At 37.8% G+C, this 24489-nt stretch overlaps 1 protein-coding gene across 1 annotated transcript in view; it reads left to right on the plus strand.

Annotated features, from left to right (window-relative positions):
- Nucleotides 1-24489, plus strand: part of GRIP2 (glutamate receptor interacting protein 2) — a gene marked incomplete at its 5' end in the record, with an annotated part of 556895 nt that overhangs the window by 440205 nt on the left and 92201 nt on the right. The window contains 6 exons of the mRNA XM_083353822.1: nt 7721-7804; nt 15483-15618; nt 16265-16410; nt 19136-19222; nt 19506-19581; nt 20694-20839. Coding sequence (XP_083209948.1) covers nt 7721-7804; nt 15483-15618; nt 16265-16410; nt 19136-19222; nt 19506-19581; nt 20694-20839 — 675 coding nt within the window. The remainder of the gene's footprint in view (nt 1-7720; nt 7805-15482; nt 15619-16264; nt 16411-19135; nt 19223-19505; nt 19582-20693; nt 20840-24489) is intronic.

The following is a 24489-nucleotide window of genomic DNA, read 5'->3' on the forward strand; positions in this document are numbered from 1 at the left end:
TCACCCCAGATCCTTTGGAAATGATTTTGCATTTTGTCACGAACAACTGAAAGCTTGCTTGTAAGAAAGTGGAGGAGGAAACGTTCAAATTAATCTGGACAGCCTCCTGTGGGAGAATTGAACTGATAAACACCTGTCTGGGTTTTGAATGGGAAGGCACCTTCTGAATACAAATTTATGGGTGAGATTTTTGCAACATTTCATTTTGGAAGTGGGCAAGAACCCAGTGAAGCTTTACCTATTTCCAGATATTCTGCTAACGGTAAAATAAGCAATTTCTTTTCTTCCTAATTTCTTTTTAACAAATTTTCTGATGCAGTGAGCAAAGAATTAATATAAAATTGCTCTGGCATGGCTTTGTAAATAAATTCTGCCAGAAATGGCAGCCTAAAATACTGTGCTGGAGAAGCCTAGCATTTCTCTTGGGTTGCCTTTGCTCTCCCCACCCACCTTTTCTTAAGGATAGAAAATGCTGGTCCATCTTAACGAGTCTATGAAAAATAACATAAGCTTTAGCTTAGTCAGAAGCATAGATTTTGAAAGTTAATAAAATGGATTAAAGAATTTAAACTCAAATCAACATGCTTTTGCAGGCCAGTCCTATTAGTATACTTAGGTTAGCAGTGGAAGCAAGTCAAAATGCTGTAACACTGGCTTTCTTCATGGAGTGACAGAATCCTGAAATAAATCCAGCAAATATTGCCAAGAAGGGGATTATGAGTTCAAAGAAAAAAACCAAATAAGTGTGTGGCTAATTCCATTTTAGCAATAATTAGGAATGAGCTGATCATAGAACTGTTAGATTGATAATGCCCTGATAGGCATCATCAAGCATCAAACTTGAAAAACTGCATCCTGTTCCAGGCATTGCATTGCATTGCATTGCAAAAAAGGAGAATTTAGTGTTAGACAAAGTTGTGAAAATAACAATTGAAATTATTACTTGTGACCTATTAGAAATAAGATGATCAGGAGATGGGAATATAAGAATGACATATAAATCTAGCAGAATGTATAAAGTTTTGTGTTTCTCAGCCCTTAATTGAAATAAAATAGTGGAAAATTCAGGACCAATAAGAGGTAGTATTTCTTTATACTGTATATTGCATAAGAAATTACAGCATTTGCCATAAGAGAGAGTTTAATAGACACCAGTTCAGGGAAGGGAGGAAAGAAAGATAAGATAGAGATGAAGGAAAGACAAAGAAGAAGTCCCCACACACATACACACCTCAAGATTGCATAGTTAAAAATCTTGGTTTCTATCTCAACCATTTTACCATATTGTGTATGAAGATAGTATTTCAACACATTATTTCTAAGGACAGCTTGGACTCATTTGGAAGATTTTGCCATCAACTTCAACATACTTATTTATTACTTGTTTGTTATTCATTAACCATATATTATTTATTTATTATTTATTATTTGGATTTATATACCGCCCCTCTCCCGAAGGACTCGGGGCGGTATACAGGGCAATTAAACACTATATACAGTACATAATATACAAAAATTAAAATAAATTAAACCAAGTAGCCCTAAACAATAAAACACATTCTAAAATGTAAAATTTTAAATTTTAAATCTAAAATCCCAGTCCCTCAGTCCAGGCCGGCAAGTTCGAATAGCCAAGTCTTCAGGTTGCGGCGGAAAGAGCGAAGGTCGGGAGCCATCCGGAGCTCAACAGGGAGCTGATTCCAGAGGGCAGGCACGCCCACAGACAATGCTCTCCACCTGGGGGCCGCCAGTCGACATTCCCTGACCGACGGCACCCTGAGGAGGCCCTCTCTGTGGGAGCGCACAGGACGATGGGAAGTTAACGCTGGCAAAAGGTACTCCCGTAAATAATCCGGACCCATGCCATATAGCCCCATATATCTCCAAAACTCAAGGATCATCTGCAATTTTTTTCACTCTGCAAGGTGGGTTGAATCAAATCACCCAATGTACTTCTAAGGCCAAGAGTAGGCTTGAACCTGTTCAGTATCTTTAACCACAGCATCACCCCAGCTCAGATCCACTCAGATCCACATCAACAGGTTGAGGTTATAAACTTTTACAGCTTTTGATTTTTTTTTAGTTTGATCCTAAGCATGTACACCCAACCAGGAATTCTAGACAAAGATATTTCTATATTATGATCTCTTGAGAATTCTTTGTTTTCTTTCTGGCATGACAAATAAGGATGTAATAGAAGAGTAAATATGAACCAGATGTGGGTAGAGCCTCAGTTACCAATAACCTGAGAAATATTTGGTGGCAACAGTAAGTCCTCCTTTGGGCTTTTTACTAGCAGCTAGCTATAATACAATCTAGGTCAGCGGTCTTCAAACTCGGCCCTTTTATGACTCATGGACTTCAACTCCCAGAATTCCTCAGCCAGACATGCTAGCTGAGGAATTCTGGGAGTTGAAGTCCATGAGTCATAAAAGGGCCGAGTTTGAAGACCCCTGATCTAGGCCTTAAAACTATAGAGCAGAGGATAAGATTCGATTCTGTTTCACAAATGGCATTGAATTCATTTGTAATAAACGCTTTTGTTCAGAAGATGTCAAAGCAGCAAAATCCTCTTTTCACTACATTGTACAAAAGTTGTTCAGGGCATATAGAAGGAAAACCAGCAAACTGCTTAATTTGACTCACTGCTGAATCAAACCAATTGCATTTGTGCACATGCTGCTGCACATTTTCAGTTAGAAATAAAAGCAGTATTTGCTCAGTGAGAGAAATGAATTGTTGTAATACTATGGCTTATGACCTTAACAGTTATAACTAATTAAAATGGTCACTTACTGTCTGGTTTGTCCACAGATTTCACTGGTCTGCATAACATTGTTTTTATTTTGCATAGTATTTCATTTTAAATTAGAAGCTGAAGACTTCTGGTGTGGTTCCATAGATAATTGTATCATGATGTGGTCTTGCAACAAGTTTCTGAAGCAACTATTTTAAATATTTTCTTTTTAAAAGAGACGTGTTTTTTTCTCTGCAAGTAAAAAAGCTTTCTTCCAGCCTTTACTTTTCCCTGACAATGTCTGTTGGGAAGCCAGATTAGATTAAGAACAACAAGAAGCAGCAACCCATTGCTTTTGAAATCTACCCTTAGGTTGATTTGGCTTCCGAATAGAGGCAGAACTAGAAACTACAAAATAGATTTCTGCTTTTTTTAGAAGGGAATACAAGCATGTTTTCAAAACAGAAGGCCCTTTGATGGTACAGGACCTTATGAAATGGCTTCAACATCACCACTTGAAATGAAAGCATGCCTCAGCTCTTCTAGATTAACTGTAATTTGTCTTTTTGATTCTAGGGAGTCCAACTGGATTCTAGAGAACATCAGTGCATTTACAGCATTCATGCCATGACATTTAGGGAAGGAAAAAAGTATTTACCTGCAGAGTTCAGGCTACTGGAATCTGGGCTGATGACACAGTCCTGAAAGACCAGCTGGAGCTTTGCTACCATCTAAGCTTGGAACGGGACAGCTTGCCACAACCAACTCACCACAGCCAATTCTCTGTGCCAACTCACTGCAGGACAACTCAGCATGGGACAAGTCAAGAAATAAAAAGTTAAATTAATTTAGACAGACCCATGGGCAATAATAATAAAATAAAGAAAGCCAATCCAGAAATACAAGAGTTATAATAGTTTTGACGAAAACATGGTGATCAGTAACAAAAGTAACTGAATGAAACGATTAATACAGCATTGAATTGTCCTGTGGCGAATTGTCCTGTGGTGAGTTGACCATAACAAGTTGGCCATGGTGAGTTGGCCTAGACCCATCTAAGTTCTAATGCAATCAGTCTGCATAAGGCCACTTTGGATGGTACTATATCTAAAGTATCCATTGTGTAAAAATATCAGTATAAATCATGTTAATCATCTGAAAGAATAGCTTAAGGTCCTTGGAACAATTCACAACACTGTTTTCATTAGATTCCTCTGTTGCTTGATCTCCAAGGAATCTATCCTTTCAATAATTCCTAAGATCCTTAACTCTTCTCTGCAGCTAAAAGAGCCTTCCCCCATAGCTTTCTTAAGAGAAATAGTGAGATATTACTTAAGAAGCTGTCTCTGGGCTTGACCAATATTAACAACTATGGATGATGTCCAATACACTGTTAACCCAACTCTTGGAAAAGACAGTAGCATTGTGCTTCAGGAACTCTTAGAGGAAACAAATTATTTAAAAACTTACTGGTTTAGATTAAGAGCAGAATCTGCCATGGAGACAACCTTGATTATATTGACGATGACTTGAGGTCAAGTAATTGATGAGAGATACACAAATCTGTTTATATTTCTGGATTTCTCAATTGCTTTTGACACTATGACTGTGATGTCCTATATATTTTTGGAGAGAGCTGGGAGTTAAAAGTTCTATATTTATTATGGTTCCACTGTTTTCTCTGTAGGCATTTTTTTAAAGATGGCATTGGAATAATTCTGTTTGACTCACCTTATTGTCCTGAAGTCTTGCATAATCCTATTTGTATTATTTAGTATTTATTTGAAGCTGCCTGGAAGATCATATCAGGGTTTAGAGTCAGTTGGCACCAATATGCTAATATTCAGCTGTGCTTCTCTTTTTTCTGTAAGCTGTGCATTGTACCTGTCAGAAGCCTCCATGTATATTTAGAGTCCAGGTTTGAAGAGCAAGTTGAAGATGAACTTATACAAGTAGGAACTGAGGTTGGTTTCAGGGTAGACAAGCTGACATCAGGATTTGGAATGATAGACTTTCTTGGGATGGAATTACACTTTTCCTTAATTATCAAATTACATCTTAGGAAACCTTCTAGACCCAGCTTCGATGCTGGACAGCCACAAAAGTTCTCTGGAAAAGAGAGCTTTTATCAACTCTGGACAGCAACCTAGCTGTGTCTGTCTGCACAGCATTGCTACTGGAAGAACATAGATTAGGAGGAACTGTAGAATCCATGATCACAGAGGTTCAACCATCTGTTTCTCTTTATGAATACGTCACCAATGTATGAGAATGGTATTCATGAAATTTCTTTCAAGAAGCCCAATGCAATCTTTGCTACTTTGCCTTCAAAATTGATACCAGAGGTATACGAGATATTGAAAAACCAGCTCTACAATTAAACTAGAATTACAAAAATGTTGCCCAAAATAAACCTTGGGCAAGCAGCTAAATAGTCTGAGCCAGCAATAAAAAATATATGTTCACCATTCACCATTAGCAGTTCAACAACTCTGCTGGTCAACAAATTATCTGGCATTTTACTGACAGTTGAGATGGCAAAGCAATTAGTATCACCAGCACTCTTTCAATTATTCCTTTCATCCCAAACCCCAGAGGAGGATGTTACAGTGTTTGCTTTTGCTCATTATCTTACCCAAATGTTTAAGCAGTCAAGGAAGGTGCCCGCTGAAGTGTGACTTGACATTTACTTGTATTTTGTTTCCCCGTAGTGCACCTTTGGTTCACATTTGTCTGGCCTCCTGCTTTGTGTATCGGGTTACTTTATGAGCAGTTTCCTTTTACCCATTCCATACCCTCACGAGAATCTTACACTGTTTGTTTGGCATTATCCCATCATATCATGTAACATGTTCTAGGGACCTCTTTAGTAGCCTTGCCAGGATTTTTAAAATGATATTAAAATTGAGGTGAGGGGAGAGGAAGAGGAAGAGAAATTCTTCAGCTGTCTTCTCTTCCAGTTGGAAACTCTAACTGGAACTCCTTCATTATGCCTTGATACACACACAAGTCTACAGCCATGTCTATTCCCAACAGTGACCAGAAATGGTTATTTCTGTATGAAACTGTAACTTCCATGCCTATCCAATGGAGAATGTTCTCCCCTCCCAACTGCTGTTGCTACTTATGTTCCAAATATGCTATTTTTGCCTTGTTTGTGGGAACTTATTTTTATTTGGTACTGCAAAGGCTATACATGAGGCAGGGAGCAGGAGTCATTTTCAAACATGAGGAATCACTCCTTCTGGGTAGTAAATTATAGACATTCCACTGAACTGCACTGAGATGTATTATTTCTATTGTACCCTTGGGTTATCTTAAAATTATTTTTATTCGATCAGTCCTGGAATTGGACTTTTCTGGAATTGATGCAGCTAGTATGTATTGGAGAAGTGATTTGGAAGTCCTTATTACTTGGCAATGAATTCCTTCAAAAGAAAAACAGCACATCGCAAATAAAGCCCATCGTTCAGTTTGGATTTTAAATGGCTGTTCCTTCAAATGCTGTTTCTCTTTTCCCACCCACCTCCCTCCCGCTAAGTCACCTTCCTTCTCTTTAAATTACTTGCAGTCAAAGCAAAAAAAGCGATGACTTTGAAATAAGGGAAGTAACAATGTGTGTCTGAATTCAGATGTGATGATTTAAAGTTCTGTTGGTTCTATTATTCCATTTCCAAAGCCTATGCAGTTTTTCACAAGTATTATAATTTGCTTTAGACTTATCACAGTGATGTTCTTTCACCTGTAAAGGGCTATTTCTCTGGGGAGAAAACAGTGTTATTATCATCATTGTTCTTTAAAAAAAGGGGGGGAATAGATATTAGGATATGGTATTCATCTTTTCCATAGCAGAATCTTCCATATGAAATTTTCCCATAATCCTCACACAACTTTAAATACTTCTTATATACAGTACTTTTTTTGTAAAAATAAAAAAGGTGCCAGAACTCACACACATCATACAGCCCGTCTTGCCTACCCTACAAGGTTCCATCCAAAAAAGGTGCCGGAACTCCGTTCTGAGCGTTCTATGAGAAAAAAAGCCCTGCTTATATATATTTATTATCTCTGCTTCTGGCTGTAACAGTGGGACACATGGGACTGAGAGAAATTTATTTTGCAAAATGAAGACAGTCTTCTGTTTTATGGATTTAATGAGCATTTTATTGCAGCTATTGCAATCCATTCAAGCTACAAATAATGGCATGCAAATAACTGTAAATAAGTAATTTCAGACGCGATCTGAAGACCTATTTATTTGAACAAGCCGGCCTGGCCTGATGGGGGATGTGTTGGGTTTTTTTATTGTGGTTTTTTACATTATTATTTATTGTTTTAGCTGGGGCTTTGTATTTAATTCTCTTTTTAACTTTTGTACCTTGTATTTTATATGTGCCCTTTTCACCGCCCTGAGTCCTTCGGGAGAAGGGCAGTATACAAATATAATAAACTTAAACTTAACGTTAATTCTCTAGCTCAGGATGGACATCGTGGCATTATCTGCATTTTGTTCTTTAACCTATTTTAACTCCATGCAGTAGAGCCCACTCTATTCAGGTTTCTGTGACAAAAGATGGAGAAATCACTCCAACCAGAGCTCTCTGTTAAGAGGTTAATTTTCTTCTGTTTAATTGTATCATATTCTCAGAGACTGCCTGGAGAAAGTCCCTGCAGTTTTCTTGGCAAGATTCTTCAGAAGTAGCTTGCTTTGGCTTCTTTTCTAGGCCTGAGAGAGAGAGAGTGACTGGCTCAAGTTCACGTAATTGGCTTTGTGCCTAAGGTGCACCTAGAACTCACAGTCTCCCAGTTTCTAGTCTGATGCCTCAACCTCTACCCCAAATTGGCTCTCCTCATAGGATTATATTATATATAAGAATAGAAAAGATCATATAATCACACTTACAAAGCTATTAGGGGTAATAATGAGATAATGTTTTATTTTAGAACCCATACAATGTCAAGACTTCTTTCTTTCTATTTTAGATGATGGGCCTTATTCAAAAGGAAGCAAAGACTCAGGTGGATTATTGGATACCGCTTTGGTCTCAAGAAGGCAAAGTATACCAGGTAGCTGAATTGATTTTCTTATTTGTGTGCATTTGTTCAATTTGCTTTGCTAACATACAAATGGGTAATGTTTTTTTGTTTAATTTCATGGCTTACCACAACAAGGGAAGACAGATTTTACACTTGTCCTGAGTTATTTCTCTCTCTCTCTCTCTCTTCCCCCTCCTTCCCTCCCTCCCTCCCTCCCTCTTGACTACAACTCTGAGATCCACCACCCAGAACAGGAGGCAAACTAGATATTCTCACTATTTTAAATTCATCATTTGGAAATTGTTTGAGTTGTACAATTTAAGAGGAGTTTCTGTTCTTTCATGTAGAGATCTACTTCCAGCTTTCTCTTTCTCCCCCGCCCCTCCCCTCTCTCTCCTCTTTCCTTCCAAAACAGGACAACTGAAGACATTTTATTGTCAGGAATACTTGTACAATATATCACACAGAGATCTGTCTTCCGTACTGTGTGATGATTCTCCTCTTAAATCATTGTCAAATTCTGATCTACAGTGGTAAACCTAAATTTGCAAAAAGGATCACAGCCTGATTAAGAGCCAGTTTGACATAAGTAATTAAGAGCATTCCCTTCATTAATGTTTTTTTTCAGACCATTACATTATGTAATACAGTGCTTTAGGTAATTTTAACTCATTAATGTTCAAGTGAAAAAATTAACATGCTAAAGAAATCAGCAATTGTATATATACTATTCTAAACAATGGGACTTTGTTTTTCTCTCTGAGGTGTCCCCTTTCCCCTAACATACAGTGAGGGGGGAAATTATTTGATCCCCTGCTCATTTTGTATGTTTGCCCACTGACAAAAAATGATCAGTCTATAATTGTAATGGTAGATTTATTTTAACAGTGAGAGACAGAATAACAACAACAAAAATCCAGAAAAACACATGCTAATCTCAACTCGCTATCTGTATAAAAGACACCTGGGAGTCAGAATGCTGATTGATAGGGGATCAAATTCTTATTTCAATCATTAAAATGCAAATCAATTTATAACTGTTTTGAAATGTGTTTTTCTGGATTTTTTTGTTGTTATTTCTTTGTCAATGGGCAAATGTACAAAATCAGCAGGGGATCAAATAATTTTTCCCCCACTGTACCTGGATGATGAAAGCAGTTGAAAAATCCAGTAATGGGACAGTCTTGGTACACGGTGACATTTGCTTGAGCCTCACATGGCTGAAAAATATATCAGAATTCTTTCCATTTCCTAGGAATTAAAAATTCATTATTTCTGTTCAAGGCACGCTGGAGGGCTCTTTCCATTTTGATCTCTCTGTCCCTGTGCTGTTGTTATCTGCATCTGATAGTAGCACTAGAACTCTCAATGGAGTGTGCAGCAAAACACAGAATATATGTATGGTTGGGGTTTCCGTGAGGAACTCAGCAGATGAAAATGAAAGTTTCAACTAGTAATTATCTATATAATGGTAGTTATCCAGGAGCAGGAACAAAGAGTTACCTATCTATAACTAACCTGTATGTTTAAATAAATAAATAAATAAATGCACTAAGGTCGATGAGTTGCAAATAGTGGTTTGCATAGACTTTGTAGAAATATGTGGATTCAGGGCACTATGTATCCCAAAGATGCTTTTTCACGAGGCAACTGAACTTTCTTGTTTTTCTTTGAAGTTATTTCGCTTCTCATCCAAGAAACTTCCTCAGCTCTAACTGAATGGTGGGGAATGGAAAGCTTCAGTCAGAGCTGAAGAAGCTTCTTGGGTGAAAAGTGAAACATCTTCAAAGAAAAAACAAAGTCCAGTTGCCTCATGAATAAGCACCTTTGGAATAACTATGACCTGGAATGACCTGGAACTATGACCTTGAGAATCTCCATAGACAGGGCACCATGTAATAGAAAGTGTTTCAATTTTTGATAATGCATATCATAAGGTTGAGAAGTAGCCTAAAAAAATAGAATGGCCCAGTTAGATTAGTTCAAGTCTAGTTTTGTTCTGATTTAACATGATGTTTCCACAGTGACCATCTGAAGCCACAAGCAGAATAAGATTACAGTAACATTTTCTGACTCTTTACAGCAACAGATACTGACCGATTCTGTCGCTGCAGGGGATAAACATCAAGCCATCATAACATAAATAACCTGATTGCCTTATCCTTACTAATTTATCTAACCCCCTTTTACAGTTATCACAAATCAGCTTCATTCTGGTAGATCTGTTGCATGTGAAACATTGCCTTTTATTTGCCCATAGATACTTCGACTTCTGACTGTCATGACTTACAACAGAAATTCCAGGATCCATTACTGTCGTAAGTCAAGGACTACCTGTACTTTGAAGCAGGAGATGAAGACAAAAACCCTTTCCTGCCTTTGTTCCCTCCAATTGTTGTTTGGATGCATGATATCTCTATGGTTAAGTTCTTTGACAGATGAATTTTTCCATCCTCTTTTAAAGCCAGCCAAGTTAATGTTTTTTCCACCAGATCATGGGGTAACTACCTCCACAATGTAATTATGAGGTACATAAATAATGGCATTGGTTTGATCTGTTCTGAATCTCCTTTCAGATTCATGGGATGACCTAATGTTAGAGAGAGAGAGAGAATGTTTGTCTGTCTTTCTTCATGACATGCATGATTTTATATGTATCGGTCATTTCCTAGCATAATTGTCTTGAAACGGTTGCAAAAGTTTCATCTTTTCCTTTCAGTAGAGAAGGCATTCAAGCCCCTGTTTATTTTGATTTCCCTCGGCTTCATTTTTCCCAGAACTATTATATAGTTTTTGAATGTAGACACAGTAGCCTATATGGATGAATCATATCCTTATATAATCTTATATATATTTATGGTTGTATCTTTATGGGATATTTATATTTGCTATAAATTTATATTTGTCTAAGTACAGTTATCTTAAATAGGCAATATTGTTTGTATGGTAAGTTGAAAGTCCGACCTCGGCTGTATCAACAGAGGGATAGTATCAAGATCATGTGAAGTGTCAATATCAATTTATACTACACTGGTAAGACCACACTTGGAATACTGCAGTTTTGGTCATCACGGTACAAAAAAGATGTTGAGACTCTAGAAAAAGTGAAGAAAAGAGCAACAAAGATGATTAAGGGACTAAAACATACAATGAACAGTTGTGGGAACTAGATATGTCTAGTCCAGGGGTAGGCAACCTCGGCTCTTTTATGACTCATGGACTTCAACTCCCAGAATTCCTGAGTCAGCATAGCTGACTCAGGAATTCTGAGAGTTGAAGTCCATGAGTCATAAAAGAGCCGAGGTTGCCTACCCCTGGTCTAGTCTAATGAAAAAAGGAAAAGGGGTGACATGATAGAAGTCTTCCAATATTTGAGGGGCTGTCACAGTGAAGAGGGGTTTAACCTATTCTCCAAAGCTCCTGAGGGCAGGACAAGAAGTAACAGATGGAAGATTATCAGAGAGAGATCCAACCTAGAATTGAGAAATTTCCTGTCAGTAAGAAAAAATAATCAGTGGAACGAGTTGCCTCCAGAAGTTGTAGATGCTGCCTCACTGGAGGTTTTTAAGAGATTGGACAGCCATTTGTCTGGAATGGTATAGGGTCTCCTGCCTGAGCAGGGGGTTGGACTAGAAATACTGCAAGGTCCCTTCCAACTCTGTTATGCTGTATTCTCAGTTAGGGGTCTAGAACTTTGTTTCTCAATCTCAGCAATTTTAAGATGTGTGGAGTTTAACTCCTAGAGTGCTGTCTAGAAAAAAAAAGGCGGGGGGGGGGACAAAGAAACACATCCTGCCATATTTTGCCAGAGAGAATTTTTGCCAAACTCTGGAAATGCCATATTGGGTGTCATTGTACTTTAGCTCTTTCTAAAAGGGGAAAAAAAACTTGCTGCATAGCCTAAATTTCTAAACTTGCTTAAAATGATGCATGTCAAATTAGGTGTTGATGATCCTCCTTTATTTAATTTGTGTGTTTTCGAGTTTGGATTGTGCTGCTGATGTTAAGCTTTTTTACCATGGAAATGTAATTGGCATTGATTTGATACCATTCTGTATCCTTTAGTTGCTATGACCCCAGCCAAGGGGACATTTTTAATGGAAATGCAAGATGCAGATAGAAATGGAGCAAGAACTCAGGTCCCTGAATAATGGAAGCACGAAAGATGTAACATTCCTCACTTAAAAGATAATCAGACTTTAACCTTAAGAGTCAAGCTGACAAGTACTGTATAATAGCTAGCCTAAAATATTTATCCCTTTCCAGTGTTATAATATGTTTCAGGGTGTTTTCCACAGCACTGTTATTACAAGTATTGGTGGGGAACAGTATTTTTTCACATTTGTCCATGCTGAGGCTACTGGCACTCAACTGGATTGTGTTGGAATGCTGTAAAAGTATAATAGTATTTTGTCAACCATGGTTGCACAGGTGGCTCAAATGCCTGTGAAATGATAATATCTATAGAATGATGATATAAACTCAGCTCTAAAAACCAGAGGACGTAAGCAGCATATATTAGGGAGAGAAAATGAACATAGAGTCCCCTATGGCATTCTGTAACAGATGAAGTATTATTAATACAGTTGGTGCTAAAGCAATGATCAATAAATAAAGAAAACAAGCCAAAGGGAGGAGACAGAATAAAATGCTGCAGATGAAAGGAGGGGGGGAGGGGGCAGCTGCCTTCCTCCCCCCCCTTTTTTTTGTTTCAGTTCTTCAATGGCTGATCAAATAAAAACTGTTTAAACCTATTCTGTGCCGGCTGGGGAATTCAGGAAGTTGAAGTCCAAACCTTTTAAAGTTTACCAAGTTTGAAAAAAGACGGTGTAGAATATGTTAATAGAATATGATGCTTTGGCAGCCGTTGATGTAATGCTGCTTGACTTTTAATCATCAGCGGTATGATAATAAATAAGTAAAGGTAAAGTTTTTCTCTGTCCAGACATTTCTGACTCTAGGGACAGTCTCAAAGGTGCTTTTTTAGGAGGCAACTGGACTTTCTTGTTTTTCTTTAAAGGTGCTCCATCACTGGAGATTTTTAAGAAGAGGCTGAACAGTCACCTGTCTGAGATGGTATAGGTTCTCCTGCTTGAGCAGGGGGCTGGACTAGAAGACCTCCAAGGTCCCTTCCAGTTCTATTCTATTCGACATTTCGCTTCTCATCCAAGAAGCCTCTTCAGCTCTGGCTGGATAGTGGGGAATGGGAGGATTTATATTTTTGCTTCAGTTTGAGAAGCAGACAACACAGACTCATCCCAAACCTGTCTTCAACAGTGAAAGGACCCAGGGCAGAAAACATCCTGCAGCCAAGAAGACTCCACACATTTACCCTATTCAAGTGACCCTGAGTACACAGGTAAACCTCCACATGGCCCCAAAGACTCTCTAAAAGAATGCAAATGACCAGCTGTCTGCAAGGAATATAAATCCTTCCATTCTCCACCATCCAGTCAGAACTGAAAAAGCTTCTTGGATGAGAAGCAAAACATCTTCAAAGAAAAAAAAAGTCCAGTTGCCTCCTGAAAAAGCACCTTTAGGACAGCCATGACCTGAATGACTGAGAATCTCCATAGACCTCTAGGGGACATACCCACCTCCTTTTTTAACTGAGGAAGCCAGCATTGTCCAAAGACATTTCCGTGATCGTGAGGACAGCATGACTATAAGCTAAAGGAGCATGAAACACTGTTACTTTCCCACCAAATTGGTACCTATTTATCTACTCACCTTTACATGCTTTCGAACTGCTTGGTGGGCAGGAGCTGGGGCAAGTAAGGGGAGCTTTTCTCATTGTGTGGTGCTTGGGTCTCAAACCCAGGCTGTCAGTTTTCTAGCTGACAAGCTTAGCTTCTTTAACCATTGAGCCACTGTGCCTTCACCTTCCGATAATAAATAGTCCTCACTTTTTATTCAAGGCAAGTTGTTGTGATGGCAACTGAGGCAAACTAGAAGTTTCATTAAATAAATAAAAAATAGGGAAATAAACTTGCTACTTCCAAATAGCTTCTTCATGCCCTCAGGTTTAGACTGCACAAGGTGAAAAGGATACCTAACCATACAGCTAAGCTACAGTCATACCTAAGGTGAGCTCAGAATGAATGGATAATCTAAACAATCTAGAAAAAGAATTCCTTTCTTAACTGAAAAGGGTCCAATGGACCATCACTACAGAATATTTTTTTAAAAAAATGTGGAATTTTTGTGTTTGATCATATTGTTTACAAGTCTTCTGTCATGAATTTATTCAGCCTTCTTGTCATATCACCACCTTCGCCTCCTCAGAATGCTAGAACTCCTTGCTTGTATAACTGAAACAAGAATATTTGGAATCAGCCATGTTTCCAACATAGATTTTCCCATGTGACAAAGAAGTTCCTTTCTCTTCCTATTTTTTTTAATTTTGCTTATTTTTCTTATTTGCTGCTTTTTATAGATACACAATATGTATATGGTATATATTTATATTCTATTTTCTTTTCAATAGAGATATGTTGTGTTGGGTGGTTGCGCTGGGCGGTTGATCTGGGTTCTGGCCTCAACTCTTAGAGCCCCGTAACAGGGGTGAGAATTTAGAGGGACCCTCGCAAGGGTGAACACCTTGAATATGGAAGGATCTGGCCCTTTGCTACCGACCCAGTATGCCGGAAGTTCCAACGGTCATACTTGGGAACTGCGATAGTTTAGAGCAGAATCCTAGGAAAGACTGAGGCACCAACACAAGTTTGCTCAAGGTGAGAGCACAAAGTGCTCGGGGTGGATGTTATGCCCCCCGAACAGCTCTGGACACTCTCTCTTTATTAGGCTGTTTCATTTGGGAGGGGCAGGTACACACATGAGGGAGCAACATATGGAAGTATAGAAGGTCAAAGGGAAAACATAACTCATTGTATACATCTGCTAATGAAGAGAGCAAAGGTCATCACAGGAAACAATAAAGCATAGCTTATCATATTACAAATGCTAACAAAGAATACAAGGGTTGTCATCAGTCAAGAAGGCATATCTTAACTTGAAAGGCATGACTTGAAAAACATGATTTGAAACATAACTTGAAACATAACTTGAAACATAGACAATTATAAAAGACAAGTCTTTGTTATAAATGAAGCAAGGGGCAAAGGTTTATCACAGGAATGCAGACTTAAATGGGGGAAGGCAGAGGCCCCATCTTGAAGCAAGGACAACTATGAACAAGTGTAAAGAGATTTATCACTACAACTCAAGAATGCAAAACTGTATAACTTTTAATATAGAAATTAAAAGGGTCTTTTGTAGGTAGAGGAAAGCAACTATGAACAAGTGTAAAGAGATTTATCACTACAACTCAAGAATGCAAAACTGTATAACTTTTAATATAGAAATTAAAAGGGTCTTTTGGAGTCTGGGATAATTACAGAGATATTGTTATAAATTACTTAGTTGCATTGTTTTTAATCTATCTAGTCATTTTAATTTTATTAATAATATTGGTACTAAAGTCTTCAAATGTACATTGCTGTAAGTTTTCTTGAATGCTTCCTCTTCCAGAAATCAAAAGATGAGATCTAAATGCTTCAATATAATAATAATAATAATAATAATAATAATAATAATAATAATAATAATAATAATATAAGTACTCAAATATAAATGGATAATAATAATAACAACAACAACTACAATAATAAATCCAGTGGACTGAATTGTTCTCTCTTTATATCTTCAGAAGAATTTAGAGGAGTCACAATTGTGGAGCTAATCAAAAAAGAGGGAAGCACCCTCGGATTAACTATAGCTGGTGGCACAGATAAAGATGGAAAGCCAAGGGTCTCTAATCTGAGGCCAGGAGGACTGGCAGCAAGGTAAGATATAATTACAGATGCAGGGCACTTTCTCAGTTGCAAAGTTGGAGAATGAAATGTACAGCAAGTATAGACTAGTAAGTCAGATATTCAATGCAACATGTGCCAAATGGCAAACATCAAGCTTAAATGATATTTCATTTAATTTCTTGATAGGCATGTAATGTTTAAGTCGCATTGCATTTTGAGTTTATTGCTAGGATCCCAGCTTAGAATGACTTATTCCTTCTACCTTCTCATCTAAAACAGATTCTGCAGATAAGATGTAAGACCGGACATCATAAAATGTTTATTTTCTCTGTTGCCATGTACGTTTGTTAAAAAAATAATTGATGGACATTTCAAGTATTATCTAAGATTTGTGGTTTTTTGCTCCATATGTTGTTTACTATAGACACCTTTCTATTAACTAGTCAGTAAAGACATGGGCAAAGCTGACCCAAGACTTTTAGGTGACTGAAAAAAGCAAAAATCTACCTGCTTATGAGGGTTTATACAAGGTATCCTTCAATAAAGAAAACAGCCAGAGAATTTAAAGCAAAAATAATAAAACTGTCTCTCTGCCACTATTACCTGAGACAATTGCCTCAAGACTATAATGTCTGTTCCTGGAAAGAACTGAGATATTTTGCTTTGTATGTTACAGGAGTGATCAGCTAAATGTTGGTGATTACATCAAGTCAGTGAATGGGATTAACTTGACAAAATTGCGACATGATGAAATTATAAGTCTGTTGAAGAACGTGGGAGAAAGAGTAATATTAGAAGTGGAATATGAATTACCACTAGCTGGTTAGTATATACTTAATAAAGCTTTATGGTTCAGTGTTTTAAGACTAGGTGACTCACACACACCCTGTCTTTTCCTCCCCTTTCCTTTTGTGAAGAAACATACAAACATAGGAAAGTGACTTTACCATTAGACCAGTAATCCTACTTCAATTGGTAGCAGTTTCTCCAGATATTCAGGATCTTCCAGCCTTGCTATCTGAGATTTCTTTACTTGAAGTCATATTTTGCCAATGATTTCCTACACAGGGTGATTACAATGGATTCTGCTTTTTACCATGCTGTTAATTAGTGGATGTTGTGACTTATAAACATTTAACAGTTCTAAAGATTTCACAAGCAAAAATGGGTATATAAAGTAGATACCAGAAGAAATACAGAAAGTACACCACACATTAGATTTTATTTCAGGATTATTCCAGCAGAAGACTTCCTGTCTGTTTATAAAACTACAAGCATTCTCTTTTGACCCACAAACTTGAATCCATTTGTGAAGCAGTCCCCAACTTTTGTGGCTTGGCAGCCTGGATGGAGAGGGGAACCAAGATGCATGAGCAGCAGGCTGGCATGCATGTGTACACCACCCACCACTCACACAAATTGAACTGTGGACACACATGCACACCCACCCACCCAGTTCTGAACAGCCATGTCCTGGTAGTGGGCCAGGGGTTGAGAACACCTGCATTCAAGTTGGACATCAAACAAAACTGTAAAATACACTATGACATGACCCTTAGTGGATGTCAATCAACTTCATAAGATCTCTGGAAGATTGTTCTGAGTTGCAAGAGGCAGAGTTTGGGAATGAGTAAGGCTAGAGAAGTAAAATAATTGTGGTGTTAGAAATGATTATGATTTTAGATAATATGCTAGATGTAGAAGCCCTGCTTAATTTTGCTCAATAGCTAATGGCCCTTTTTACTAAACTAAATATTTTTATTGCTGGTTTAAAATATTAAAGATTCCACTTAATTTCAGCTAGTGGATTCCAAATATTATTAATGTAGGGCTGGAGGCAGACTTTGCTTCTGTCCAGTTACACAACTTTTTGTGACAGTGGGAAGGTTTTTGACACAGAAGAAGGATTCTGGAATAGAAAATGCAACATCTACTGCACCACCTAGTTCGGAGAGCTGGCTCCAACCCAAATAATCATACTAGACTGATCTGTCAATGAAAGAAATCTTTGTGGACTATCAGTGTGGTAGTTCATTCATTGATGCATTGTTTTGCATTATTAGATTTTAATTTTGAAGTAAAATAAAAGACTTTCCTTGATTTTAGAGGCACAGAAGTCTTCTAGCATCTTGGAAGAGATATTCCCTTCTGGAGGGTCCTTCTTTATTTCCAACTTTATGAATTACTGTCAATGCTGCTAACATTGGGATGTTCTCGCTCTGACAACTGATGCAAATGCAGCCATTTTCTCTTCTCCTTTAATATGCTTTTTCTTGCTTTTAGAAATCTGGTGCAGCAATGGTGGGGGTTGGGATGAAAGCTCAACTAGCTATAATAATAACACTGCTGTGGGAACCCAAGGACAAGCTGATAACATTTTGGCGGGTTGAGGAGCTGAGGAGAAAGCCTGTGCTTTAAGCTAATTGGGGAATGTGATTTATGACAGCTTATTGGGAGTGGGAATTGCACTTTGTTACTTTATATCTGGGGGAAGGGAATTTAGTTTTTGAGTTCAACTATGTAATGCCAATATTTTGTTTCCCGAATAAAATGTTCTTTAAGGAAGAATTCGTCTTCAAAGTTCTTTCAATGGGTTTCATCTATCAGAACCATGACAATTACCTGACAACAAAGCAAATGAATTGGCTGATCAGGATTATTGAAAGTTCTACTCTTCACATAAATGGAGGGCATCAGGTTAAGAGTTCAAGCATATTTAAAGATGGGAAGATAGCATTTCTAAAATGGTGGCTTTCAGCTGCCATTCAAATGTAATAATTTCTTCTCCTTTCTCCAATCTACCCAACTGGTGATTTTTTTTAAAAAAAGCACTTTTAATTCTGCCACCAATTTATTTGATTCATATTGTGCATATATTTCACACTATTAGGAGAAGGAGGCAGGCATTTTGTCTGGAAAGTCATAGCACAGACTGTGTAATAGGTTGCCATTTATTCATAACAGATGCAGTCTTTGTTTTTGCATTGCTTTCATAAGTGTTTAAAATTAAATGAAGTACTGAATTAAATATGGACTAAGACACATTTACTTCAGCGCTGTTTTACACTTAATCATTTTCTCCACTTAATGATCACAATCAACAACTGTCCTCTTAGCCATGAGGATTTGAATATATTCATTCAAAGTTGCCAGCTGGCTTATTATTAAAATATCTGAGAATCCAATAAACATCTGTGGCAAAAAAAAATTGTTAGCTCTAGGAATCCTACTGGGCTTTGACGCTTTGTAGAAAAAAAGGCTCTGGTTTGTAATATATCAAAACAAGCTCAGTATATATGTATGTATATGTGTATTATTAAGATTGATCAGAGGCAATTTGCAGACCAATTTGGTAATTTTAATGCTGTTATTCAATTATGACAAGCATTATAGGCAATGGTCCAGTTTATGAAACCTAGAAGGCTTATGTGGATGACTTTTTCGTATTTGAGATCATCTGCCGAACTTACAAATATGCAGCTTTTATAGAAGGAGAGTTCAGCAAATGAAAAGCATTAGCTCATCCCTTTATTTCCCTTGTCTGCAGCCCCTGATAATAGTGCTGGCATCATTCCAAAAACCATTGAAGTTACCCTCTACAAAGAAGGCAATAGTTTTGGATTTGTACTACGAGGTCAGTGCACTTGTAATTAGCAACATGCTGGGCTGTTTGAAAACGGGAAAAGAAGGAAGTGGGGTGTCTAATGCCATTCTAAGGTGGCTTTCTGAAGGGCATCTTTGGGGAAATGGAAAAGTAATCTTCAGAGACTGACAGATGGGATACTACCAGGTTTCCGCATGTGTTCCAGAAAATGATTGCTAGCTGCTTGCTGATGTAAAAATGTGTTCTTTTTTTAATAGATTTGTTGGATATGTGTCTGTATCAGTTATGAATTATTTTTGCAAATTGCTTACAGGGGGAGCCCATGAAGACTGGCATAAATCCAGGCCATTAGTACTGACTTATGTTAGACCAGGTGGCCCAGCAGACAGGTAATGTTCACATAATTCCACATTTAGCAGTGAAGCTTAAACAAAGACATATTTTTTCATACCACCTATAAAAAACATTCACAATAGCTTTGCATCTCTACATTTGGTCTATAGTCCATTGTTTCTTGGACATAGATTCCTTTTGAATTCTACTGCACTAGTTCTGAGTAACCAGAAAAGGTGAACTATGGAAAATACATTTGAAATATTTAATCAGTGGTGGATCATTTAAAACCAATTGCAGGTTCATTGCAACGCAGTAGTGATGGACTGAAAGGGGTGGGAATATGTTATAAAAATGTCAATATGGAAATAATGTGCCATCAAGTTATTTTCGACTCATAGGCACCACATAGATAGATACTCACCCTGCAGTATAGAAAAACTAGAATAATAATGAAAAAAAGTAACACAGGAAAACAGATGTGGAAATAATAACATTTAAAAGATAATTAACTAAAAGAAAGAATAAAAATATATAAGCCGTAATTTTTTTTCACCATCCTTTTTGTGTCTAGCAAATAACAGACCAGAGAAACCTAAACATGTGCACAGGGTTTATCAAACTGTGATTCCTTAAAAAGAGAAATAAATCTGTGCAACCTCAAGAAAAATAAATAATAAACCACCAAATTAAAGAGTTGCTGGTGATCAGATACAGCTTAGACAAGTGTTTCTCAACTTCTCAGCCAAGCTGGCTGGGGAATTTTGGGCACTGAAGTCCACCCAGTTTAAAGTGGCTATGGCTGAAAAACAGTGGCTTAGACAGATAGCTAGACTTACAGGCCTAACGTACCTCTCAAAATTTGCTCCAGGTTTGTTCCCTGGTTGCTTGGCTGAGTCTACTTCAGGCTCATTCAAGCAAAGCAGGAACATGTTTTGAAAGTGAGCTTCCCTCGACAAAGCAGGGAAACTATCCAGTTTTGTTCTGTACCTTATCAAAAGTTGTATCCCACACTTGGGAAGCTCCTAGACCCAATATGTGCACATCTTGGAGCAGACGTAGAAACTTTCAGTGTTATCAGTAAATAAAGTCCCCAAATAAGCATTCATCTCAAGAATATTCTGACACTCTATGTGTTCGTAATGGATGCCTTTAACTTTTTCTGCAGGGAAGGGTCTTTGAAAATTGGGGACCGGCTGTTGAGTGTGGACGGGATTCCTCTTCACAGTGTGAGTCATGCTGATGCACTAAACATTCTCCGTCAGTGCAACCAGGAGGCTCTGTTCCAGATTGAGTATGATATCTCCATAATGGGTAAGGGCTCTTGAGTTTGATTTCATTCTGGGGACACAGATATGGGATCATGGGAAAATCAATTCCACTGTATTTCTTGATAGATAGATAGATAGATAGATAGATAGATAGATAGATAGATAGATAGATAGATAGATAGATAGATAGATACATAGATAGATACATAGATAGATACATAGATACCAATGAAGGAGAATATTTGTAGCTCAGGGTTGAAGTGAGGTGCTCTCTGGTGCTTGGTGCTCTCTGAGCTTGCTTGTTTTGTTGCAGACGTTTCATTACCCTAACTACATAACATCATCAGTGCTAGTCCCTAGCATATCACTAGGATGATGCATATACCAGTAGAGCAATCCAAGCTACAAGCAAAGATCAGCTTGGCCTTGCAATCTCCCATCCTCCTCTAGCTGAACAGGAGCTGCTTAATAAAGGCAGAGGAATGCTGATAAAAGAGAATGTTTGTAGCTCAAGATTGAATTTTCTAAGGTTGGCTTTTTGCGAGCACTGATGACATTACCTAGTTTGGTAATGAAATGTCTGCAGAAAAACAAGCCCAGAGAGCACCAAGGCCTATAGATAGATAGATAGATAGATAGATAGATAGATAGATAGATAGATAGATAGATAGATAGATAGATAGATAGATAGATAGATAGATAGATATCACTGGTATTGATTTTCCTATCATCTACCATATACAGTATATATGGAAGAATCTGGAACAAGTTAAAAACTTCCAGAGTTACCAGAACTTTGTTTCAATGAATAATTGGGTGCATGAGTTTGGATGGGATCTTTTAAAAGTAAAGCCTCCTTCAAATAAAGCTGAACCCTTGGTGGCTCCGTAGATGCATTTTCCAGAGGCAGCAGTACAGAACTAGTGGAAATGCTGTAAATCCTCCTAATCTGTCCAAGTGCTCTGGCTGAATACAATATCTGATAAACATTCAGTGAGATTTGGGAGTCTTGTGTCAGGTTTGGGGCCTCTTTTCTTCAGATAAGGCAGGATTGAGAAGGGCAAACAGGGGTGGCTGTGAACTGAGCTAGCCCCCATTGTGTGCATGCGGTTTCCAGAGAAAGTGAGAGTTTGGCATGCATTTTCTTTGCTGCTGCTGCTTTCTGAAATTGTGGTAGCCCTGTTATAGAAGGATAGAAGGATAAGTTGTTACAGCCCTATTATAGAAGAAGTTTCTGCTTGTTTTTGTGTTACAGGTAGTCCTTGACTTACAACCATTCATTCAGTAGCTGTTTGAAGTTACAACAGCACTGGAAAAAAGTGACTTATGGCTATTTGGGCGCTTGGCAATTGGCATGTATTTATGATGGCTGCGGCATTCCAGAGTCACGGGGATCGCCGTTTGCAAACTTCCCAGCCAGCATCCAACGAAGACAGTGGGGGAAGCGGGGTTCACTTAATGACTGCCTGATTCACTCAACAACTGTGGCAAAAAAAATCATAAACTGGGTGTGATTCACTTAACCATCTTGCTTAGCAACAGAATTCTGGTGCCAGTTGTAGTTTTCGGCTGAGGACTAGCTGTATAAGCCACTGCTGACGGAGATCAAGGCCCAACCCCAAATATCTCAAAACACAAAAAAACTACTTGAGCCTTGCAGCAATTTCAAGCAGTTATTACTGAAAATGTTGAACAAAATAAGAGATGATAAATGTAAGGCCACCGCTGAGCCCAAATAGGCTGTAGTAGAAGATCAGTGAACTGTTTCAGAAAGCAGTGCCTTGCATAGAGAAGGAAACAAACCCGCCCCGAGTGTCTATTTTTAAAGTCCATTTTTCTCTTTGCAGGCAAATCATGTGAACCACGTTGCCATGCTTAAGGTCGAGCCACAGAAGGAAAAGACTAATGATGCCCACTTATGGTGCCCATTTAACACTAACTTAATAAATCAAATGGGCCTCAAAACATTTCTAGTGATCAAAGATAATAGAAATTTTATTCCAAATGGAACATTCTTAAAACATGCAAATGTTTCTCTCCAGCTCTAAAGTTGGAAAAACTCTAATTTTTGCCATAGAAGCTTTCAATTTGTGAACATTTCTAACCACCAACTGTGTTAAGGTGGGTGGGTGGGAACCCTTTACCAGAGATGTTATATTAACCTATTATCTAATGAAAAGGGAAAACCAAATTGTACAGTTGGTGTGCAGCAGCTTTAAAATTATTTCCACTTGCGGTAGGGAGTAAGACATGGAATCAGTACTCCCATTCTTCCTCTGAAGAAAATTTCTTTTCTGAACTTTCATTTACTTCAGAAAGAGGAGAGCCCCTTGACTGATGCCAGGAAGAAGATCTGCCTATCAGATAAAGAAGGCTTTCCTTGTGAAGTGTGGTGAGGGGGGGAAAAAAGACTAAATTGCATTTTTTCTGCTCGCTTGCATTCCTTCAAAGGAGTCATAAACTTTTCCAGTTGATAGTTTGCATTTCAGACAAATGCACCTTTTCCCCTTACATTTTTGTAATAAAAAATATTACAGCATTGGGGACAGCCTTCTGCTGAAATTTTACCCTGAGCTGTTGTTGTTTTACGCATCTCACATTAAAGCAGGTGAGCTTTTCCTTCAGAAATGTATATAAGTTGCCAAAGTAAATGTGAAATAATCTAGTCTGATTTTTAAGCACCTGGGTTTCCACTTTCAAAATGTTTGTTGTCTCGGTTTGGACTCTAGAACTAAGTATTCATGTATTATAGTGTAATCCAGTTTGCTTTCTCCTTTGTATCATTGCTTTTATTCAGCTGAAATTAATTTGGAATTGAAATTAGTTCAGGAGTTGAGGAAATAAAGAATGCTACAGAATGGAAACCAGAAAGCAATGACAAAATGAGCATTAAGAGTAGGTTTGGAAAGATACCAGCCTAATTCGTATATGCTATTTAGAGTTACTTGATAATGATCTGAACTTGCTTACTGAAGGAAGCACATCAGAGAATGCTTTCTTTGTTTTCTCCTTTGTAAATACAGATGTTTCTTCAGTTTGCTGGTTTTTATGTTTTGGCCAACGTGGATTACCTTACTGTAATGCTATAAAAAAGCAACATTTTCTGGACGGAGTGATGGTTATTCTCATGTTTCTAAGTTTTGAGCTGGAGCACAGTAGGTATTTTTCTAGGGCACAGCTATGTGCTACGAAATGTTGAATGTGAAGGAAAAGTATCCTGTTGGAAATTCTGGTGTATAAGCTTAATGGAGAATATGGGGAGTGTGTGTGTGTGTGTGTGTGTGTGTGTGTGTGTGTGTTTAATTTGAGGAACTAGTGCTATGAAGTTTGACAAGTTAACTGGCTATGCTTTGTGAAGCAGAATTACAGCAGGTTTATGGTCTTCAAGTCTAAAATTAGATTCTTCCTTCATCCTTCTTCCAGTTTTATTTTCATTTGACTTTTTGCAATATCTTTATGGGTGAATACTTTCAACTTCTGTAGGTGCACCCTTCACCGGACACAAATTAAGTACTTAGTATCAAACCAGCCTCAAATCTATATCTTAAAAGAATAAAAAAAATATTCTAGTTCAAGAATGAAGGTTAGAGCTGAACCAGATACCTTTGATTTATGACAGATACGTGTTTGAACTAAATGATTTTCCTCTATATGGGTAGGGAAATATATATATCAGGTTTTTAAAGACTTGGA

The sequence above is a fragment of the Vipera ursinii genome (genome assembly GCF_947247035.1).
Source record: "Vipera ursinii genome assembly, chromosome: 2".
NCBI lineage: Eukaryota > Metazoa > Chordata > Lepidosauria > Squamata > Viperidae > Vipera > Vipera ursinii.